General features: G+C 40.6%; 1 protein-coding gene and 1 long non-coding RNA gene across 4 annotated transcripts; both read right to left on the bottom strand.

Annotated features, from left to right (window-relative positions):
• Positions 1-6,955: 6,955 nt before the first annotated feature.
• Positions 6,956-11,547, bottom strand: LOC121780236 (uncharacterized membrane protein At1g16860-like). Of its 3 annotated transcripts, XM_042177772.1 has the most exons (6): positions 11,439-11,547; positions 11,303-11,340; positions 9,432-10,447; positions 8,558-8,713; positions 7,724-7,935; positions 6,956-7,520 (listed from the first exon to the last, which is right to left on the bottom strand). In XM_042177772.1, exons 3-6 carry the CDS (start codon positions 10,302-10,304, stop codon positions 7,328-7,330), a joined length of 1,434 nt encoding a protein of 477 aa, XP_042033706.1. In that variant the 5' UTR covers positions 10,305-10,447; positions 11,303-11,340; positions 11,439-11,547; the 3' UTR covers positions 6,956-7,327. The 3 variants fall into 3 exon arrangements, with proteins under 3 accessions (XP_042033706.1, XP_042033707.1, XP_042033708.1); XM_042177773.1 differs by having other exon boundaries at positions 11,303-11,440; XM_042177774.1 differs by lacking the exons at positions 11,303-11,340; positions 11,439-11,547 and adding an exon at positions 10,971-11,255.
• A 1,139-nt stretch (positions 11,548-12,686) lies between these two features.
• Positions 12,687-14,380, bottom strand: LOC121779865. Its single transcript, XR_006045945.1, has 2 exons — positions 13,076-14,380; positions 12,687-12,981 (listed from the first exon to the last, which is right to left on the bottom strand). It is a non-coding gene; the product is annotated as an uncharacterized LOC121779865 (long non-coding RNA).
• Positions 14,381-21,453: the final 7,073 nt, after the last annotated feature.

Genomic DNA, 21,453 nt, shown 5'->3' with positions numbered 1-21,453 from the left:
TTATTATTATTATTATTATTATTATTATTATTATTATTATTATTATTATTATTATTATTATTATTATTATTATTATTATTATTATTATTATTATTATTATTATTATTATTATTATTATTATTATTATTATTATTATTATTATTATTATTATTATTATTATTATTATTATTATTATTATTATTATTATTTATTATTATTATTATTATTATTATTATTATTATTATTATTATTATTATTATTATTATTATTATTATTATTATTATTATTATTATTATTATTATTATTATTATTATTATTATTATTATTATTATTATTATTATTATTATTATTATTATTATTATTATTATTATTATTATTATTATTATTATTATTATTATTATTATTATTATTATTATTATTATTATTATTATTATTATTATTATTATTATTATTATTATATTATTATTATTATTATTATTATATTATTATTATTATTATTATTATTATTATTATTATTATTATTATTATTATTTTCTACCGCTTAAAATTTACTTTGTCTTATCGTCGATTAATAATTATTTTTATAGTATCATTTCAATTTATAAATTTTTTAGAGGATCTAAATTTAGTATCTGGATATTTCCGCGAGCTTTGATTTTATGAATATTACTATAAAATTAAAAGGTTTTACTCACGCGCTCTATTATTATATTGCAGTCTCTCATTTCTTTCTTCACCACACCTCGCACACTCTAACACAGTATCTCTATTCTACCTCCTTCTCACTTCAGCACAATGATGATCAGGGGAGATGATGCAGAGAGACATAGTGACAACGAATGAATAAAACTTGGAATTCAAACAGAAAACAATATCCACTGCAATAGGCTACGACTAGAAATTGAAAGGGCGTCATTGATGCGTGATGTTGGTGCGGCCTCAAGGGACGCGACACACATTTGGGTACAGACCCTCTTGGAGGCGAGCAGTGTTGAAACCTTACTCAGATATAACCCGAATTGGACTGGCACTTTGGTCGTGGCTAGAGACATTCACGAACGTGCACTTCAAATTATTGAATTGTTGTGTGTGAGATATTGATAGTAGCTAGTCAGAGACTAAGACTAGTGTGCGTGTGTGCAAAATGCAGATCAAACAGGTCCAGAGGATTCACTCAACCGCTAGGCCTAGGAACTCCCTAAACTATTTGTCCGTGTCGTTGGGATACTCTCAATTACTATCTGATAAGGCCAATTTATACATCGGTTATGGGTTAAATTCTATCATTTCTATGAACTAATACACATTTTAAGTTTAGGTGCGTAGAGAATCTTCCAGGTCAAGGAAACGAATGGAAAAATCTACCAGGCAGAGGAAACCGAGGAAAATGGAGTGAAGAAGCCAGCTCGCAACCTGACCTAGGGGATTACGGAAGCAGCTGTGAGCAGAAAAACATCTTTTGAAGGAATTTCTAGGAGGGAAAAATCGACAAATCAGCAGAGAAATTACCCTAGAAGGTCGAGCCTCCGCTATTAATAGAGACACAACATGAAGAGAGGCATCATCACTCATCATATTCACTTTTCGCTCTTAGCTCATCACTTCACACAAATATTTATCTGCGCACATAGCTTTTATGGGGTAAATTCTAGGAGTTCGTAGCGGCCTAGTTCACTTTCTGTGGTGTAACACCGTCCTTGTGAAGGGCGAAGATACAATTTCCTATTTTCTGTCGTTTTGAGCCGAGACTTCGTCGTTTTAGAAGCTCGACGTTTATTATTTCCGCGTTGAACCTTAAATATCGTAGTTATGGAAGTTTATGTTTTCTATTTGGCTGATTCTGATGTTGGATTGTTGGTATTTACTGTTTTGGGTGCTTTTCACAATTGTTGTTTGATTCGGAATTGAGATTGGGTTGATCGAAGTTGATTTGTTGTTGAATCGGTTGAATCGGAAATGAGGAGTATGGGTTTGACGTATTGGAGTTGGTTTTTGTTGATTTGAGTTGAATTGTTGAACGGAGTTGTGGATCCGAGTCGTGATGTTCTGAAATTTGCATGGTTATGGATGTTTACTGTTTTCTGCTTGTTTCGCTCGGCCTAGTAGTTTAGATCTAGTCATTTCGCGTTTGATCGTAATGTTTGAAGTCGGATTTGTGATTACTCTGTTTTCATATGCTTGATGCTCTGTTTCGCCTCTGTTTATTTAGATTGTTGGAGAAGATGAAGGTATAAGTTAGTTAGGAGTCGGATCTGTCACGGGTGTTGTTTACTTTATCCAGTTTTTCTGTCGTCATAGCTAATTCGGGAAAATGGTCCCCACTGCATGTTACGTATCGTCTAGCCTTTTTTTTTGGAAACCTGTTTACCTGGTCTAGTAGTTTAGTTGTTGAATTTTTCTAGTTAAACTTCATTTCTGCTATTCATGCATGCGTACATACTTTTTCTGTTACCTAGGTCTAGCAGATAGGATAATCACTTTTAATTTTCTCCAAGTCCAGTAGTTAAACAAGTCTTAACCCATGAGTTGCGTGGCAGCAGCCAACCCCTTCCAATTCCTCTGAACACTTGCTTACCCCTTCCATCTCTGTGGGATCGATCTTTACTACCCTATATTAGCCAATAGTAAATGGGTTAAGGTTTTGATAGTAATTGAGAGTATCCCAACGACACGGACAAATAGTTTAGGGAGTTCCTAGGCCTAGCGGTTGAGTGAATCCTCTTGACCTGTTTGATCTGCATTTTGCACACACGCACACCAGTCTTAGTCTCCGACCAACTACTATCAAATGGCGCCATTGCCCGGGATAGATGGCATGTTTTATGTTTGTGTTTAGAGTGATTTGGTGTATATAGTTTTTGATCTGTTTTCATTTTTCTTCTTTTTATTTTTCAGTTTATGAGCAGAGGCTCGAGGTACGGGTACTGGAACGATACATCGAATTGGGGGGATAACCAGACTAGTTGGCGGACCAAGGAAACGCCAGCCCCTATTACCACTAGGTCCCGGTTGACCACAACAAACCAACACCTTCGAGTTCTTGAAGTGAGGTGGACCCAGTCTCACCTGTGAAGAGAGAACCGGAATTACCACCGGAGTTTGAAGAAGAGCAGCCAGAAATCATGGCGGAGATAATTGATAATTATCCGGAGATATGATCACTCAACGGCCATCTGAATGGTGAACCATCCCAAGCCATTGTCATTACCCCAGCCCAGTAGGCGATCGATATCAAAACGAACGTGTTGGCCATGATGCCGCATTTCTACGGGCGGAAGATTGAGTGCCCGTATGAATTCCTCCATGAGTTCTGCAAACTTTGCAGTATTCAGAAGAGGCCCCCTAATTCAACTGAAGAGGATTACAGGTTGTGCGTGCTCCCATTTGCCCTGAAGGGTGAGTCCAACACATAGTTATTAAGGTTACCGGCAAATTCTATCCGCACGTGGACAGATTTCAGATTATTTTTCTTGGACTATTTCTTTCCCGCGAGCAAGAACAATGCCCTCAAGAAGGAAATTCTAGCATGCAGACAGGATTATGATGAGTCCTTGAGCTAGTATTGGTCACGCTTCAAGGGACTGCTCGATTCTTGCCCTAACAACCGAATGAGCGAAGTAGAGGTCTACAACATCTTCTACGAAGGGGAAAATCCAGAGTCCAAGGAATTGATGAACTCCTCGAGCGGGGGAATATCACAAAGAAACGTGTGAGCCAAACCAGAGAGATTCTAGGAAGATTGATTGATGCAAAGAAGGCGTATGATTCCCCTCGTGCTATCCTTAGAAAGGGAAATGTGGATGCAGTGAATGTGAAAATGAGGATAGGATGGATAAGTTGGAGAAGACGATTTTGACCGCCCTAGAAAAAAATAATCCGCCGGCCCCAGCAGAAAAGGCCAAGTACATGTCAGGCCCAGATGAAGGATACCATTGATATGGGACTCAAGGGGAGATGGAATGCCAATCCCAAGTGAATGCAGTGGGAAACTGGAACCAGAATAACCAGAACAGTAACTGGAACCCTTGGAAGATCAAGGATGCTCCATGGAGAGATCATCCTAATTTCAGGTGGATTGTTGGGAACCAAAATCCACCTCCTCAACCGCAGAATACAAATCCACCTGAAGGGCAATCTAACTGGCCTAACAAGAATCATGAGGGGTAGAATTACCAATCTAACTGGTCTAGTAGAAATCAAGAGGGACATAATTTCCAGCAGAACTGACCTAACAAGAATCAAGAAGGACAAGGCAACTGGGGGAATAGGAATCAAGGGAGCTAGCCCAACTGGGTCAACAAGAATCAGAACCAACCCTCAAGTAACTATGTTCCACCCCACCAGAGGAACTACTAGGGCAATCATTCAAACCCTCCAGCCAATTACCAAGGAAACCAGGGATAACATGTCCATTACAATTCGAACCCGCCCCGGAATACATCTTTAAGACGATATTCAAGTCACACGCCGGGTACTATGAGTTTTTGATCATGCCCTTTGGCCTTACTAATGCACCGGCAACTTTCCAAAATCTTATGAACACGGTCTTTCGAGAATTCTTGAGGAAGTTCTTCTTGGTTTTCTTTGACGACATCTTGGTGTGTAGTGATAGTCGGGAGGAACATGTGCAGCATATAAGGCAAGTACTGGAGTTAATGCGAGAGCACAACCTCTTAGCTAAGCGATCAAAATGTTCATTCGGGTATAGTGAAGTAGAGTATCTAGGCCATGTGATCTCGGAGGCGGGGATGGCTACAAATAAAAGGAAATGAGGCGGTGCTGGCGTGGCCCCAGCCTAGAACTATCAAGCATGTACATAGTTTTCTCAGCCTAATGGGGTACTATAGGCGTTTTGTGCAAGGGTATAGCATGCTAGCTCGCCCTTTGATAGACGTCATTAAGAGTACCGGGTTCAAATGGAACCCTTTGGCTCAAGCAGCTTTTGATAAGCTCAAAGTCGCTATGACAACAACTCTCATATTAGCGCTACCCGATTTCTCAAGCGAGTTTGTAGTAGAAACTGACGCGTCGGGGTTGGAATTGAGGCCGTTCTCATGCAAGACAAATACCCTATTGCATACATTAGCAAAGTGTTGTCCCCCAAATATCAAGCACTTTCGGTTTATGAGAAGGAGTTGCTTGCCATCTTGTTGGTGGTCAAGAAGTGGTGTCATTATCTTCAATGCCGGAAGTTTGTGATCTTGACTGATCACCAAAGTTTAAAATACCTCTTGGACCAGAGGTTAACTACACCAACACAACAAGTATGGATGACCAAACTTAAGCAATTCGACTACGAAATCCGCTACAAGAAAGGGGTAGAGAATTCGGCAGCAGATGCGTTGTCCCGGGTGCCGGAGATAGAGGTGTATGCACTCACATCATATGTCATTCCTCTTGAGCTCATTGAAAAGGCTCGGTCTTCATGGTAGTGGACACTCAGGTTCAACAAATCATTGATGATAAGAAGAGGGAGATTAGAAGTTGGAAGTGACCTGGGGAATTGAGGGCTCAGATCCTCTCACTGTTCCATGCCTCAGCCTTAGGAGGTCATTCTAGAGGATTGGCTACTTATAAGTGCCTATCGGCTCTACTCTATTGGCCGAAAATGCCTAATGTTAGCGAGTTCGTGAGGGTGTGTGTAGTGTGTCAGAAGTATAAGACAGGAAACTCTCCTCATGTCGGGTTGCTACAACCATTGCCCGTGCCTACGACATTATTCACTGATTTGACTATGGAGTTCATCGAGGCCATTGCCCGTATGAACAAATAGGCCCATTTTATGGCCTTGGCTCATCCATTCACGGCCAAGCAGGTCGCTGACGTTTTCTTGAACTCGATGTTCAAGCTCCATAGGATGCCAATCAAGATCATAAGCGACAGAGGAGCCATTTTCGTGGAGGCATTCTGGAAAGTTTTCTTCGCTTTACTGGGCGTTGAGCTATTGTATTCGACTGCCTATCACCCCGAGACGGGCGGGCAATCCGAAGTGGTCAACCGTACCTCCGTTGCATGATTGGGGAAAGGCCTCATTCATGGGTGCAATGGCTAGGTCTCGCAGAATATTGGTACAATACCTCGTACCGTTCCTCGATTCGGATGACGCCTTTTAAGGCGCTCTATGGATTTGGACCACCTATGCACGTACCATATTTTCCGGGGGATTCAAGGGTAGAGGCCGTAGATATTGCTTTGCGTGATAGAGAGGACATGATATCGGTGCTCAAAAGGAACATGCAGAGGGCGACCAATCGCATGAAAAAAGAGGCGGATAAACATCGGCTTGATATGGAGTATGAGGTGGGAGATTGGGTTTGGTTGAAGTTGAGAGCCTACATGCACAAGACGATCAAGGGAAATCACTAAAAGTTCGAGCCCAAGTTCTACTGACCATATCAAATTTTGGAAGGTAGCATACAAACTGCAGTTGACTTTCTCAGCTACTATACATAATTTCTTCCATGTTTCGTTGCTGAAATCGGCAGCCCACCAACTGTTCCTAGCTCCGATATACCACCGATTTCCCACATTCAAGAGACTGTTCCGCAGGAGATCCTTTAACGCAAGATGATTTAGACGTGTTTACATTATCATATTGTCATTGTCTCATTGATACATTCAAATTATATATATATATATATATATATATATATATATATATATTTATACTTTCAATTAAGTGTCTTGATATAAATGTAACATTGTATTGATACATTTATATTTTGATACAATCAAATTATATGGACATATTCAGTATGTTGATATTTCACTATCCTATAATTAAGTACGTATTTATATATTTGTTGTATTCATATATAAACCACATCCAGGTATTTATATTTTTAATTGTATTAATGTATAATCAAATCTGGTGCGTTGATTTTAGGATCCAATATATCATGAACAAGAATACATGGGCGTACTTCATTTCCAACCAAATGCAAAAAACAAGAGACCTAAAAAAGGCCACAGAGAATATCTCAAGCCAATAAACATTCATGAGCAAAGGTACACTTCTAATTGACCAAAGCAACTCTAACCAAAAATTAAGGGAAAAAATGATGAATGAAAATGAAAAATGAATGTTCAACTTGTTAATCGCCCAGTTTCCCCTCCACTGTACTATAATAATTCACACTGATGACATACCGAGATACATATAACCCCCGGACCCGAAAGAGACCGAAAAAAAACACACAGGTAAAAAAAGAAACGCGAAAAACTATACATCTGGTCAAGACTAGACTCACCTTTGCTTTCCATCCATTTGATGAGTAATGATATTTCTTTTGGTTGTTTCTTGTTTTACCTCGTAACGAAACGAACCAACCCAGTGCATGTCAAACTGCTAAACTGGTATGACATCTACCTTAGATGTGTCCTCGCATCTCAACACGATCCCTTCTAGACTGGCTGGAAGGATGCATTTGTTCCACTGGCATCCTGTTGAGAAGGGTTCTGATGGGGGGACTATCATTAATACATTTTCGTTCCGTTGCACGACTCCCATAACGCTCACAGTGCTACCTTCTTTGATATAACTAATCATTAATCATGAAAAACACTGGAAATTGTGAGTGAGATTCTAAGATGTAGAATCCAGATAGCATGCTTTGGCTGCATAATCGAGAATATTATTTTGTGTGGCTTGTCACGTGCAATCAGTGTGATGTGTACATAGAAATATATTTGACATATAAAACAGGATAAGCAAGGTTGTTGGGAGGTATCATAGGATCGTTACCCCTCTTTGAGACGCATTTGGCGATCATCACTAGAAAGATTTCTTCCTCCTAACCATCTGACAAACTCAGGAGACATGTCACGGTTAGATGGATTGATGTCGACCACAACAGACTCGTCCACATATGGAGTTACCCTGGCACCATAGCCAGTCTTGACCAATGCTCGCAAACCAGATTGGAAGTCGGAAATATAGAAATCAACAACATGCCTCTGCAGCAACGATTGCAACAAGTCATATTCCATTATCTTGGCCAGACCCAAACAGTAGGGTTTAACAATTCATGACAGTATAGTTTAACAATTCACGTAGTCAACTTTAATCAAATGTCACATGCAGGTCCTAAAGTCCCATAAGTTCAAAGAGGGCAAAATGTGAATTAGTAAACTGTAAAAACAAACTAATTGCAATTAAAATGAAGGTATTTATCAATATACAAGAAAACACCTTATGCTTTCATATGCATAAAACTCGCTAAGATTTTAAACTCGGTTAGATGTAGCCTCTTTTATATTTTTCTCTCATGCAATGATCTCAATTTCTCAAATACAATCAAGAGTCAAAAATGCAATGCCTCCCCTTGCATGTTAGTTAAACCGTGTGATTAGTTGAATAACAGACTGAATGTAGAGGAAAGCACTGTAATTGGACAAGAGAATTTCCATTTGCAAAAGCATACAGAGAATATGTGGATATCAACACTAAAGAAAGAAATATAGAGAAAGGTATCACTTAAGCATGATATAAACAGACGAATTTTGTTCATTGAAGAAGGCAACAAAAGCTTCAAGAACAATTTAAGCAGCATGTAAACAACAACGTATTCCTCCTCACCTCTAATGTCCGGAGGCCCCAGGTAAAGCGACGATGTGTCGGGTTTGCTGCTTTCGAATCCCATCCCCGATACTCATACAAGCTTGTAGATGTATAAACACATCGAGGAACTCTCTGGAATGATGACTCAAGAGGAACATTTCCGCAGGTGACAACCTTCAAAAGGAGAAAGCTAAATTTGTTACGACAACAGTGAGGTTTTGAAGCTAAAACAAGCTGCATCAATGCTCTATTTCTGAACAAACATTACCTACCACGAGGCACATACGTTTGGCAAATGTTCTCCTTACTAAGGCTAGGAGATAATTATGCTCACTCACGTTTATAATTAGACAAACACATTGCTTCACCTATATTAATAGTTGTAAACCGTATCACATTTAGTCACCCAAAAGCGAACTTTAATAAAGGTTTCTTGATTCATTTTCAAATTTTCTTAGGATTTTATCTATTCACACGTTTCACTAAGATTTTCAAAAAAACTTTTAAGTGCAAATACATGACTTGCAATATCCTTTAAATATTTATTTTCATCCCAATACTTGAGTTGAGAGTAATCTAGTTTCCTTGTTAAAAACAATGTAATGCAACATGAAACTTGATGATTGGGAATGACAGATCTTAGCCTCGAAACCAAATTTTAAAACAAATGCAAATGCATGCATATAATGTCTAGAATGACATAAACTATAGCATCATAGCAAGTATTGCTGATCACAGGACATGTTTCTTAGGATTCCATAATTGCTTCAACAAGAAAACCATAGTTCTCACTTCTCAAGTTTTTATGCATTCTATGAATGCGGAAGAATCTTCGTGTAATGCACCTGAATAGTCAATACTGTATATATTCTAAATGAACATATCGACATACCCCAGAAACTTTGACAAATTGGCCATCTTTTGCAGTTCGTAACTCTGCATCTGGATAGCTAGCTATAAAACTAGTAATAGCTCTTCTTCCCCAGCACGTATTCCAGGTGAATACAGAAGCAACTGCAGCGAAAAGAATAACAACAACAACAAGTAGAATGGGATTGCGAACAGCTCCAAGGATAAAGCCACCAGCAATAAATCCCATCACAAAGAGGAGAATGATGGCCCAAAGAATTGGCTTCGGGAAGCTCTTGCGAAATGAATATTCATCATCCTGACTAAGATGAGTAACAGCCTGGTTATTGACTAAAGAAGCATTATGCATCTTCATCGAGCCTGTAGAATCTAAAGGACCAGAGGCTTTGCGTGGAGCACCCGATGAATTTAGGGGGCCTGACGTAATAGGCCCGGACGTAATGAGGCCAGTGGTTGGCAGAACTGGAGGAATAGGACCCGAATTTTGGCGAGATACAGCAGTTCCACCTCCCTGAGGACCAGACAACTTCTTCAATGGCTCACCGTGTTTATTAAGTGGGCCAGAATTCGTTTTCTTTAATGAAACTGACCCAGAAACCCCACCAGCTGAAACCGAGGCACTTCTAACTGAATTCAACTGCCCCGAGTGAGAAGCTGCCCCACCAAAAGAACCTGACCTTGTTGGAGCATTGTTTATGGGACCTGATTTGCGGGACCTAGAGCCATCCGTAGGGATGTCGAACATTTTACCTAGCTCTCCAGATTTTTTAATATCACCTCCAGTATACGGCATGGCAACTGAGCTCATTGTTGGAGTCTTCTCTTTCGGCTGCTCCGGCCTGCCCGATACATAAAGACCATTGCTCAACTGATGAGAGGGGAATCGAGAGCCCATATCTTAGGTTCAGTTCTCCAAAGAATCCACGAGATCCAATACCGCAGCAATGAACCAATATATAAGGACAGCCACCAATGAGGACAATCAGAAGTACTTAACTCACTAGATCAATCTAGGGATGTCAGGCTGGAATCTTATTCCTACAAGACACCAAATCCAGTACTTAAAGATGTGAGCAGAAATTCACTACAAAAAATGAACATGAAAGCAATTCACTCTGCCTTCTTACTCCACCACAAGTATTCTACTTAGCAGCCATTAATTTCTCACTTATACACATAAAGGTTGGAACAATTTTAAGAATCAAATATCAATCGAACTAAGAAGTAAACCTAGAACTTCAAATTGTGAAAATCAACACTGATTTAAGCTGAGCAAAAACAACAAAAACTCATCAATGGCAATCAAGTTTCTTTCAAGAAGCTACACTGCAGACCAAGTACTTCACTCACAGAAATCTTTGACTTTCCTTACGAAACCACCAAAATCAAGAACCTCAGAAGTGAAAACACTACTGCCTAAACCCAGATCTAAGAACCACCAATCACAGACATTGTGCAAACAGGAAAACAAAAAAAAGTATACACTTCTACAGTTCCGCACTGACAGCTCTGATAACATTCACGAAATTTCTTCAATACCCACACGAAAATAGAGCCTCACACTATCAAGCACAAACAGAACTCCACAGATCCAACAAAATAGAAACTTTAGCCCAAATAGGAGGCGTCCAGAAGCAAAGGCGTGAGATCAAAACCCTAATCAGACATTTATGTTTTGAGAAAATGTTTAAGAAAAAGGAAAAGAGGAGAAAGATCCCTTCATCCGAATCCCCTAAAAAGAAAATATCCCCAAAATATGAAATTGTAGAAGAAAATCTGGAACCCATTTTGAGAAATCAAGCAAATGGGAGAAGCCACATTTCCAATTTTGACCAAGAGTCAACAAAACAAGAGATGACAATACCCAGAGATAGAGGGAGTGAATAAGCGAACCTGAAGATAAGACATTTTGGAGATCACAGGTTGAGAGTCTGGTGAAGAAAAAGTGGGCAAATTAGGCAGGTACATTTTGCAAGATTGAGGGAGAAAACAGAGAAGCAAAACTGTGAAACGGAAACAAACACTTCACCTTCCTGCTTTTTGCTGCTATGCTTTGAAATGTTTTTTATACCCTTTCATCTTCCATGTATAATCATCTGCTACATTTTTTAATTTTTAAAAGTGAACTTGGATGGAATTTGGTGTACGAAAAATGCACTTATGCAAAATCATAATCTTGAAACCATATTAGTATTGCTCTTTAAAATTATGTAAAAATGCCACTTAAGGTTTTTTTAGCTATGAGTCTTAAAAAAGGAAAATGTCAAATCCATTTAGAGCATCCACAATGTAGGATGTCCCGTCGGACATCCGTGCGGGACGTCCGCCATTAGGCGAGGAAGGGGCGGATGCAGACGTCGGCGGCGGACACCGCACATCTGCGGCTTTCCGGGACGTCCGTCGTGACGTCCGCTATTGCGGTGCCACGACGAACATCCCGGTAGATGTGCCGGTTTTTTTTTTTTGTGGATGTCCGCCGGGATGTCCTTGGGAATGTCCGTCATTGTGCAGTGGGATGTCCTTATGACGTGACAGTCCAGTGGGAGGTCCTTATGACGTGGCAGGATGTGTTTTATTCTCTATACCTATCGATCTCCACCACCCTCTTTTCTTTATTTTTAGGTTATGCCATGGTATGAAGATTTGTTACATAATTAAAATTATTTTTAGTTGAGGATGTCATATTATTATTATTTATATTTTTGTATATTTAATTTGGATATAAAATATCTACTATGTTTGAAATAATGGAAAAGATATTTATTTAATACTCCCTCCGTCCCAAGGAAGATGACCCCTTCTTGGGACGGCACGGGATTTTATGCATACTAATTTTATAGTATTTAAAAAGTGAGAGAAAGTTGTTGGGTGTTTAAAAATAGGAGAAATAAATAAAGTAAGAGAGATAAAAGGTTGTTGATATTTAAAAGTAAGAGAGATACAAAAAGTATGTGAGAGAAAATGTTGTTGGGAGTTTAAAAGTATGAGAGATGAATAAAGTAAGGAAGGAAAAAAGATAATTGAGTATTTTAAATATTTCCTAAATAAGAAAGGGGTCATCTTGGTTGGGACGGACGAAAAAGGAAAGTGGGTCATCTTCGGTGGGACGGAGGGAGTACCTCATTTGTCCCCTAAAAACAAGACTTTAGGAATAACACGTATTTTGATGTAAAATTAGGAAAGTATGAGAGAGCTGCAAAGAAAATGTGATGTAATAGCCGCGATCTAAATTCTCAGAATTTAGACTAGAAATTTAAAGAAGAAAGACGAAAGAGTATTGGTTCAATTCTTGAGTAAACAAAAAAAAACTCAACATTTAGTATCGAGATAAGTCTTAAATTACAGATGTTGACAAAGAAAAACAAAGGAAACGAAATACACATGAAATATTACAGAGACTTGTTTACATGTTAAAGAAAAGGAGAAAATTACGAGTAAGAACCCTATCTCCTTACAAATGAAACTACTAGCTTCGAGCCTTCCTTCTTAGCTTGGATTTCGGTCCGATTGTGCCGACAGCCCGATGAGCCGAGACATCTAGGGAACCCGCTCTCGGTAGTTAGCCATGACCTCTGCCAAACCAAACAAAATCAAAGAGGAATTCCATGCTTCATAGAAGAGAAAAGGGGCAGCGGGACCCCTCCGGGAGGAGTACGAAAGGCTCACCAATTGGGACAGCCTGCAGTAGTGCAACTCCTTCACATCTCCAGCCCATGTCCAGCCGCTACGAGCCAAGAAAAGGGGCACAACTACAGCTGCTCTACAGAGCTTCAACTGCAGAGATTCAGTTAACCACCTTACAGAGCTCAGTCCCTGCAAAAACCGTACCAAAAACTCAGATAGAGTGCTGCAAAGACAGGGGAATAAGGCCACTGCAGTAGAGTAGCAAATGAGGATGGAATCGCATTTATTTTTACGAGTACATGCCCTGCCTTGTTGCAGGAGGATCAGCCGACATACAATCAACGTGGGGACCCTTTTTCCTGCACTAAACAGCAGCTTTCAGTTACACACCCTCTATATATGGGGAGATAACCCCTCGGTCTCACCCTCTCTCACCACCACATACCAATTAGCAAGATAATGCGTAGAGAGTGCGAGAGAGACAAGTCTAGGAGCAAGATACAAAGTGGTGAAAAAAAGGTAACCTCCATATCCCTTTCTTTTCCTCAAACTCAAGCATGAATCACAACATCACATAGAGACACCGCCACATAGAAAACTCATTTAGCATGCTAAATCTCAAGTAAATCAGTAGAAAAGAAAAAGACACCAAGCATGAAGAAATTTGGAGTTATATTACATGATGGAAACTGAGGAACAAAACGCTACTGCCACATGCTCAACATCTCAAATAATCTAAGAAATAACAATGGAAAATTTGCAATTGACGAAAGAGTTTGAGTTGGGTTATAGATAGCTTAGCTTTAGTCGGAACAGCGAAGGTGAGAGGGCGGCGCCTCGAGCTTCACCGAACAGCAACTGAGGCAGAGACCTCGCCAGAGGACGACGAGCCTTGCTGGACTTCGGTAATGGTGCGCAAACGCCGGGAGTGAACGACGGCGACGGTAGCTCGACGGCGCTGAGACGCCGTGTAGTGACGGAGGTGAAGCGTGCGGTTGATGGTGGCGGCGGTTCCATCGAGGAGCGACGCCGTGGAGTGGAAAAGGCGACGCCTTCTTCCCACCGGCGACTCCGCCGCGAGAGGAAGAGGAGCGCCGCCACCTCTGCACGATTTAGCCCTGCCTCTCGGTTCCGAAAAGAAGACGGCGAGAGATCGATGAACGTAGGTCTCGATTCGCCGGAGATGGTGGCACGCCTCCGTCAGGCGCGGCAGGGGCGGCTGCCTGCAATGTCGACCGAGAGGAGGGAGAGAGATGGAGGAGTTAGGGATTTGAAATCAATTTGGGGGAGAAATTATATTAAAGAGAAAAGAAGAGAAGGAAGAGAGACAGTCGACGGATGGGAGCATTTTATAAAAATGATTTGGACTTTGCCGTTTTTTTTTAACCTCCTCTTCTTTTATTTTGGGCCACACTTCCTTTATTCTAATTGGGCCTAGAAATTGAGTTTTAGCATTTGGGCCAAGAGTAAAAGAAAGAAAGAAGGGGGAGTTGGACCCTTTTCATTTTAAGTAAATGGGCCACGCTTTTAAGAAAAAAATGGGCCACTGCCTTAATAAAGTTTGGGGCATGAAATCTAATTTTCTTTGGACATTGGAGAAATGTTAGTCATGATAACATGATATCCAATAAAAGATTTAAATTGGACTTTTATTATACCCGAGAAGTTCGGCCAGTTTCTGAATAAATTAAATCGTCGATTTAATTAAAGAATTCAGATTTCTAAATTTTAGAAAGAAGAAAAAATAAAATAAAGAGCACACGCTTAGGCATGCATACATGCAAGATAAGTGATTACTTAAAGCCTAATTTAAGTATATTAATTTTGGAAAGGAACGTCGTCGCTCGACGAGTAATCTCAGGACAGGAAAACACCCGTTTTGCAAGAGTTTAAGCAATTGAGGTGGGCTTTCTTTTCTTTCTTTTAAAGCGTGTTTTATGTGAAAACATGATTAATTGAATGAGTTGTCATGTCATGTTTTGTTTTATGATTGCCTATCTGTTGGCTATGCCAACCAGTTAAATCGAATTCGGGTCCCAGTAGGTCAGTAAATCCTACTCGGACTAGTGTACACATAAGGACCGTGAGCTAGCGCCAGGTTGGCCGGTCCAGGGGTCGTGAGCTAGCGCCAGGTTGGCCGGCCCAGTGATCGTGGAATGTGGCCACATTCTCGATTCACGCATTGAGATATGGTATATCATCAGAAGTTTAAAAGACTGCAGTCTATTTTTCAGAAAGAAATAACAGTTTTAGTGACCAGGACTTATTTTATGAAAAACCCCGCATTCACTCAGCTTGGCTGACAACTAAAAGAGAAAATATTTTTGACATGAGCCCACTGAGTGCATCAAGTACTCAGCCCTGCATATTGTTTTCCTTAATGTGCAGGTTGATCGTTGTCGAAGCCGAGGAGGTGTTGGGACAGAAGACTAAATAAGTAGAAGGATAGCTAGTGTAGTACGTCTTCATACATAATACATCTGTCTTGGTACTCTTCCGTTGCGCAAATTTAGAACTTGCTTTTAGCAAAGACAATTGTTCCATAACTACTCTGATTCAGTATGATTTGTACCCTCAACACATTTCAGACAATGTTCCTTTGATTTAAGCATCTTATGATGAGTTGAGACAGTTTCAGTAAGTTTTGGTCGCGATATAGCTGCACTTTCTTTGACTAGGGAGATGTGCTCGTGACAGAGTGGTATCAGAGCACCTTTCTTTCGCTCTGACCCAAGAACCTTCCTTCTAAGCCTCAGTCCAGAAAAGATAGTACTAGGCTAGAAAGTGAACAGAATGTTAAGTACAAGATCCCAACACCTCAGCTCGACACGATCAACTGCAGCAGAAACAAGGGTCGACGCCCGCTCGTCCAGAAAAGAGAATTTTAAAGAAAGAAAAATATTTTCCATTTAAGAATGAAAATGAATTTTATGAGATTTTCAGAAAAAGAAAAGAATTTTCACAGCCCTTTATGGGAACGAAAATGTTTATTTGAAATGTTTGCAAGATGCAACGTGATAGCTGATACTTTGCATGAGATATGCTTAAAGTATCTGTGATTTATGAGCTTGACATGAATGTATAGGTGTCATGTGGACTATGTATGCGAACCTAGAGTGCTTTAGAGAAGTACCGTAGGTGAGACATATGCGGCCAAGTGCTAGTAGAATGAGAATTTTTTACCGCCTTCCAGGGCGATGAAACCAATTAACACCCATCACTTTGGGAGAGCTTCTAATTCCACGGAATTACGAGAAAGCAATAGCGAACCAGAAAGTACGGTCGTACGACCTATAGACAGCAATGGAAGGAAGTCCATTTCTTTTGAGCACACAGATAGTATATATAAATATACATATATACTAAACGATGAACCAAGAAGTTCCCAGTGTCTTTATAAAGACCCAGTCATAACGAAAATAGTGTACCTTCGATCCTGTTCGGAAGATACGTCCCTACACGAAAAAAGATCATACTCGTGATCTAGTAAATTGATCTAAGCTGGCGTAACAGGCCCAAGTGGCTACGTGACCCAGAAATGATACTTATAGCGTGCTATGAAGCACGATGGAGAATGCAATGTTTTAAAAGAATCGGTGTTCTAAGTTATCGAGAACGATATGAAAGTATGACCTCCAGCTACGGTTATCAGTTTAACAGCACGAGAAACCCCATCATGGAATGTATGGTTTCCTAGAACGCGTTTAGCGTGTTAGAGCGCCACAAGAACAGACAAGGGAGTGTCACATAACTAGAACCGATGATTATAATCAATAGTACTTACTTGGATTCCCAATGAAATTCCTTCTAAGAGTCCTCCCACAGGACGGTACCCCCGTCTATTCAAACTTTAGTTGGACTCGCAAGTAACATGTCAGTATTCCTTTTCCTATGTAAGATTTGATTCACTTCCAGTTTATGGACTGCAGTCCTTGGACTCATCGTTCATAAAGAGTAAAGTTTTGACTGTGTAAGCCCCGGTCATAAACCTTAAATTCTAAAGTTGTTTATATCTATGACCTTCAGAATGAGCTTATTCTTCAAACCTTCTTTGAACCTCCTGGACAACGATGTCCTCTCGTCTATTTAAGACTTGTGATTGACTCACAATTGTTGCAAGAAATACGCCACTTTCATTTTTTTCACGAAAGCGGTGATTCAGTTTCAGTTCCCAAATTTGGGATACTCCTATGTTTCAAGCATCGTTATTTGTTGTTGTCTCTTTTGAGCCACAATATAGGGGATTTATATCCAGATTTCTTGGACCCATGCAATGAAATTTCATTCTTACGATGCTACGTTTGTGATCTCCAGAATGATCATGACACTTAAACAATTTTCCTCAGGGAATTTCATGTGGTGCTGGAACTTTTGTTCACCTCCCTATTTTGAAACCCTACAGAGATGGAATTATTCTACCTCAGTTCCAGTACATGTATTATTCATAGTCTTGGAATTTTTCTGCAACTTGAAGTTAAGGCAATCATATTGCACTTTTCCCTAACGAGCTTGGCCTAGCTGATTTTTCTGAATAGTTCATTTCACTGTATTGCCTTAATGAACCTATGAAATCATTGATGTGATTTTGTTATTCCATATCAAGATGCCTTTGAAGCATGATCAATGTTCCTTCATTGCAATCGCCTACGTTTCTAAATTTTCGTGTTTGATCATATTAGGCGGTGACATGTTTGAACCACTATCCTTGATGCTCAGATCCTTTCAGTTTAATTGGACAACAATACTGTCCTATTTGGCAGCTCACTATGGAAATTTACAGTTAATTCATTTCCATCCAGTTTTCATGACCTATCTCATGATTATTTCTAGCTCCCACCAGGGGTAAGCCTCAGCTTCTATGAGTTTATCTAAATCCAGTTGAGCTACGTAGTTCTATGAATGAACTCAGTACTTACCTTCAAGGTCGATTATCGACAAAAATTCATATGTGTTGAACAAAAGATGTTATTCTTGTCCAGTTAGGTATTCAGGAGCCCTTCAAATTTTCAGTCATACTCTCCTGTGTGAATAATAATCCAAGTTAAGACTATTAGATTAATCATCGAGTTATTGATACGAGACTATCAGAAAAGGCATGGTCTCAGTTTCTTTCAGATACGCATGACAAATATGTCTCTGTTGAGACACGTGCAGAAGATGAGGCACCAGCCAGAAGCGTCGCATAACCAACACCACCAAGCGTTAAATATTTCACGTTTACGTACCGCTTGTAACAAGCTGGTAGAAGATCGAATATTATGTTATGTAGAGAAGTAACTAGCCTTGAGAAGAGAGACATCAAGGAATATACAAGGTTTAGATGACGTTCGATGACGTAAAAGACCTATACATATGTATATAACTGTTTGATCGATCGAAATGCTTATTCCGAGTAGGATAAGTAAGCCACGAGAACAAAGACTAAGTCATGGTTATGTAAGGAAAGCCATGGAGAAAAAGTGAGTACATGCGTAGCTTATGGTTGACGAAACAAATCCCATCAGCAAGAGGGATTCGTCTGAGAGGTGGCCAGGAAAAGCTAAAGCTGGAGAGATATTCGGGAAAGAGGAACGCGTGATAGCATCGCTACCCTCATCATCCCCACTATGAAAGAAAGAATCGAAATTCTTCTTTAAAGAGTTATCGCAAGAGAACTGATTTAGAGCCCTATAATATAGAGCAAGGGCAAACGTTAACATTAAAACGCGAATAAGTATTCTACGATATGCCACGCCCCAATTAAGAGGCCCAGAGAGGAGCTGTCGATAGAGTTTTGTGTTAATCTAGACACGAGATCTAGATCACGTGAAAAGTCATGCTAGATTATTTCACCACGAATCGCTCAGTCGAACCAAAAGGGCATGGAGACAGTAGCATTGGGAGAAAGAAGCCAACACCTCCACATGCACTAATCCAATATTGAAGGATTAACGCGAGTAGAACAAAGTCTGTGCTAAATCATGACAAAGAATCGCGGTAAGCACAAAAACATCTTGAAAGCGGTGAAAGTAGACTACCTCAGCTAAGCGAGAGATTACGAGGTCATTATGCCAGCTCAATGACTACGATTACGATCAATGCAAGCGTTAGAGAACTCAATATCTGACGATGAAATCTAAGATTTGAAATGGATTCATGAGCCAGACGAAATAAATTACTAAATGAATGACTTGAATTAGTCATATTATCTCAGTCACCATATAGAATGACGCTTAAGGAATAAGAAGAACTTAAGATCTAGATACGAGAACTACCAGACCTGCGTTATTAGACACAGTGTGCGACCAGGTAGTACACCAGAATTCTTCGTGAAGAAGGATAGAACGTCGAGAGTTGAATGAGTTAACACTCGAGAACAAGTACCCTCTACCGAGAGTCGACGACCTCTTCGACTAGCTGCGAGGAGCCGGAGTATTCTCGAAGATGGGTTTGGGATCGGGTTATCATCAGCTGAGCGTCCGACAGGACAATATATCTAAGACCACGTTTCACACCAGATATGGCCATTTCGAGTTTACTGTAATGCCTTTTGGGCATACAAATGCCCCAGCCGTGTTCATGGACCTAATGAACCGCGTATTCCACCCATAGATGGACAAGTTCGTCCTAGTTTTATAGATGACGTGTTCATTTACTCGTAGAACGAGAAGGAGCTCAAGGATGCACTTGAGGACCACCTTAGAGACATTAAGAGCCGAGAAGCTCTATGCTAAGTTTAGCAAGTGTGAGTTCTGGCATAACGAAGTGAACTTCCTTGGATACATAGTAACAACAGAAGGGATCCGAGTGGACCCTGCTAAAGTTGAAGCCGTGGTACGTTGGCAGTCACCAGCGACACCCAATGAAATTCAGAGTTTCCTAGGACTGGCAGGATACTACCGACGATTCATTGAAGGATTTTCTAAGATAGCGAGGCCAATGACTCAACAGCTCAAGAAAGGAGTCAAAGTAAATTGGACCCCAGAATGTGTAGCAAGCTTCCAACTGCTAAAGGAAAAGTTGACCACAACACCAGTTTCAGCCGTGCCGGAAGCGGGAGTCGACTATGTGGTGTATACAGAAGCATCGAAGGTCGGACTGGGGTGCGTACTGATGCAGAAGGGCAAGGTGATTGCATATGCATCACGCCAGCTAAGGCCGCACGAGTGAACTACCCGACGCACGACTTGGAATTGGCAGCAATGGTGTACGCTTTGAAAATCTGGAGATATCATCTCTATGGAGTTCGATGTAAGATTTTCACAGATCTTAAGAGTCTTAAATACTTCTTTGAGCAGAAGGATTTGAATATGAGACAACGCAGATGGCTAGAATTAGTTAAGGACTACGACTGCGGTATAAATTACCACCCAGGCAAAGCCAACGTGGTAGCAGATGCTTTGAGCAGAAAGACCGCTCCTCGAGTGGCTACTTTCCTCACACAAGAGGAAGAACTTATCCGTGAATTCGCCAAGATGCGACTGGAGATAGTCAGGGCCCCAGAGACGGTGGACAGCAGAATATCCACCTTGGTCATAGAACCAGACTTAAGAGCCAGAATCATCGACGCCCAGAGATGCGATGAGGCGTTGGAAAAGATCCGCCTCAAAGTGAGGACCGGAAAAGGGGACAGTTACCGCGAAGAGGTGGATAACGCTCTCACCTTTGAAGGAAGACTGTGCGTACCCAAAGATGAGGCACTTAGGAAAGAGATCATGAGTGAAGCTCATGAGACGCCCTGCACTACCCATCCTGGAAGTACGAAGATGTATCAGGACTTGAGGAGGCAATTTTGGTGGGATGGCATGAAAAGAAGCATAGCCTCGTTTGTAGAAAGATGCCTGGCTTGCCAGCAAGTGAAGGCTTTACATCAATGACCGTATGGGAAGTTGCAGCCCCTCGAGATTCCGGAATGGAAATGGGAGCATATAGCCATGGATTTTGTGACATGATTGCCAAAATCTCAGCGAGGAAATACCGCCATCTAGGTGATTATAGATCGGCTCACCAAAAGTGCTCACTTCATACCAATTCGTATCACATACGGATCAGATAAATTGGCACAAATTTATGTGCAAGAGATCGCGCGCCTGCATGGTGTACAAGTGACGATCACTTCGGATCGAGATTCAAAATTTACTTCTAGATTTTGGATAAGCCTACAGGGAGAGTTAGGCACTCGGCTGAATTTCAGCACAGCATTCCATCCACAGACGGATGGACAGTCCGAAGGGACGATTCAGACATTAGAGGATATGTTGAGAGCCGTAGTGCTCGACCGTCGAGTAAGCTGGAAGCCAGTACTTCCACTTATAGAGTTTGCCTACAACAACAGTTACCAGACAACCATCAATATGGCCCCATATGAAGCACTCTATGGGGAGAAATGTAGATCACCACTTTACTGGGATGAAGTTGGAGAGAGAAAAAAATTCTCGGAC

This window comes from Salvia splendens, chromosome 19, assembly GCF_004379255.2.
Source record: "Salvia splendens isolate huo1 chromosome 19, SspV2, whole genome shotgun sequence".
Taxonomy (NCBI): Eukaryota; Viridiplantae; Streptophyta; class Magnoliopsida; order Lamiales; family Lamiaceae; genus Salvia; species Salvia splendens.
This window is presented reverse-complemented; position numbering and strand designations above follow the sequence as displayed.

Bases quoted from the DNA above. Each gene is read 5' to 3' on its own strand.
- LOC121780236 (XM_042177772.1), bottom strand. From the start codon at position 10,304: ATGGGCTCTCGATTCCCCTCTCATCAGTTGAGCAATGGTCTTTATGTA. The intron at 8,714-9,431 runs GTATGTCGATAT...CTCCTTTTGAAG, and splicing joins AATTTGTCAAAGTTTCTGGG to GTTGTCACCTGCGGAAATGT. The intron at 7,936-8,557 runs GTGAGGAGGAAT...TCGTTGCTGCAG, and splicing joins GGGGCCTCCGGACATTAGAG to AGGCATGTTGTTGATTTCTA.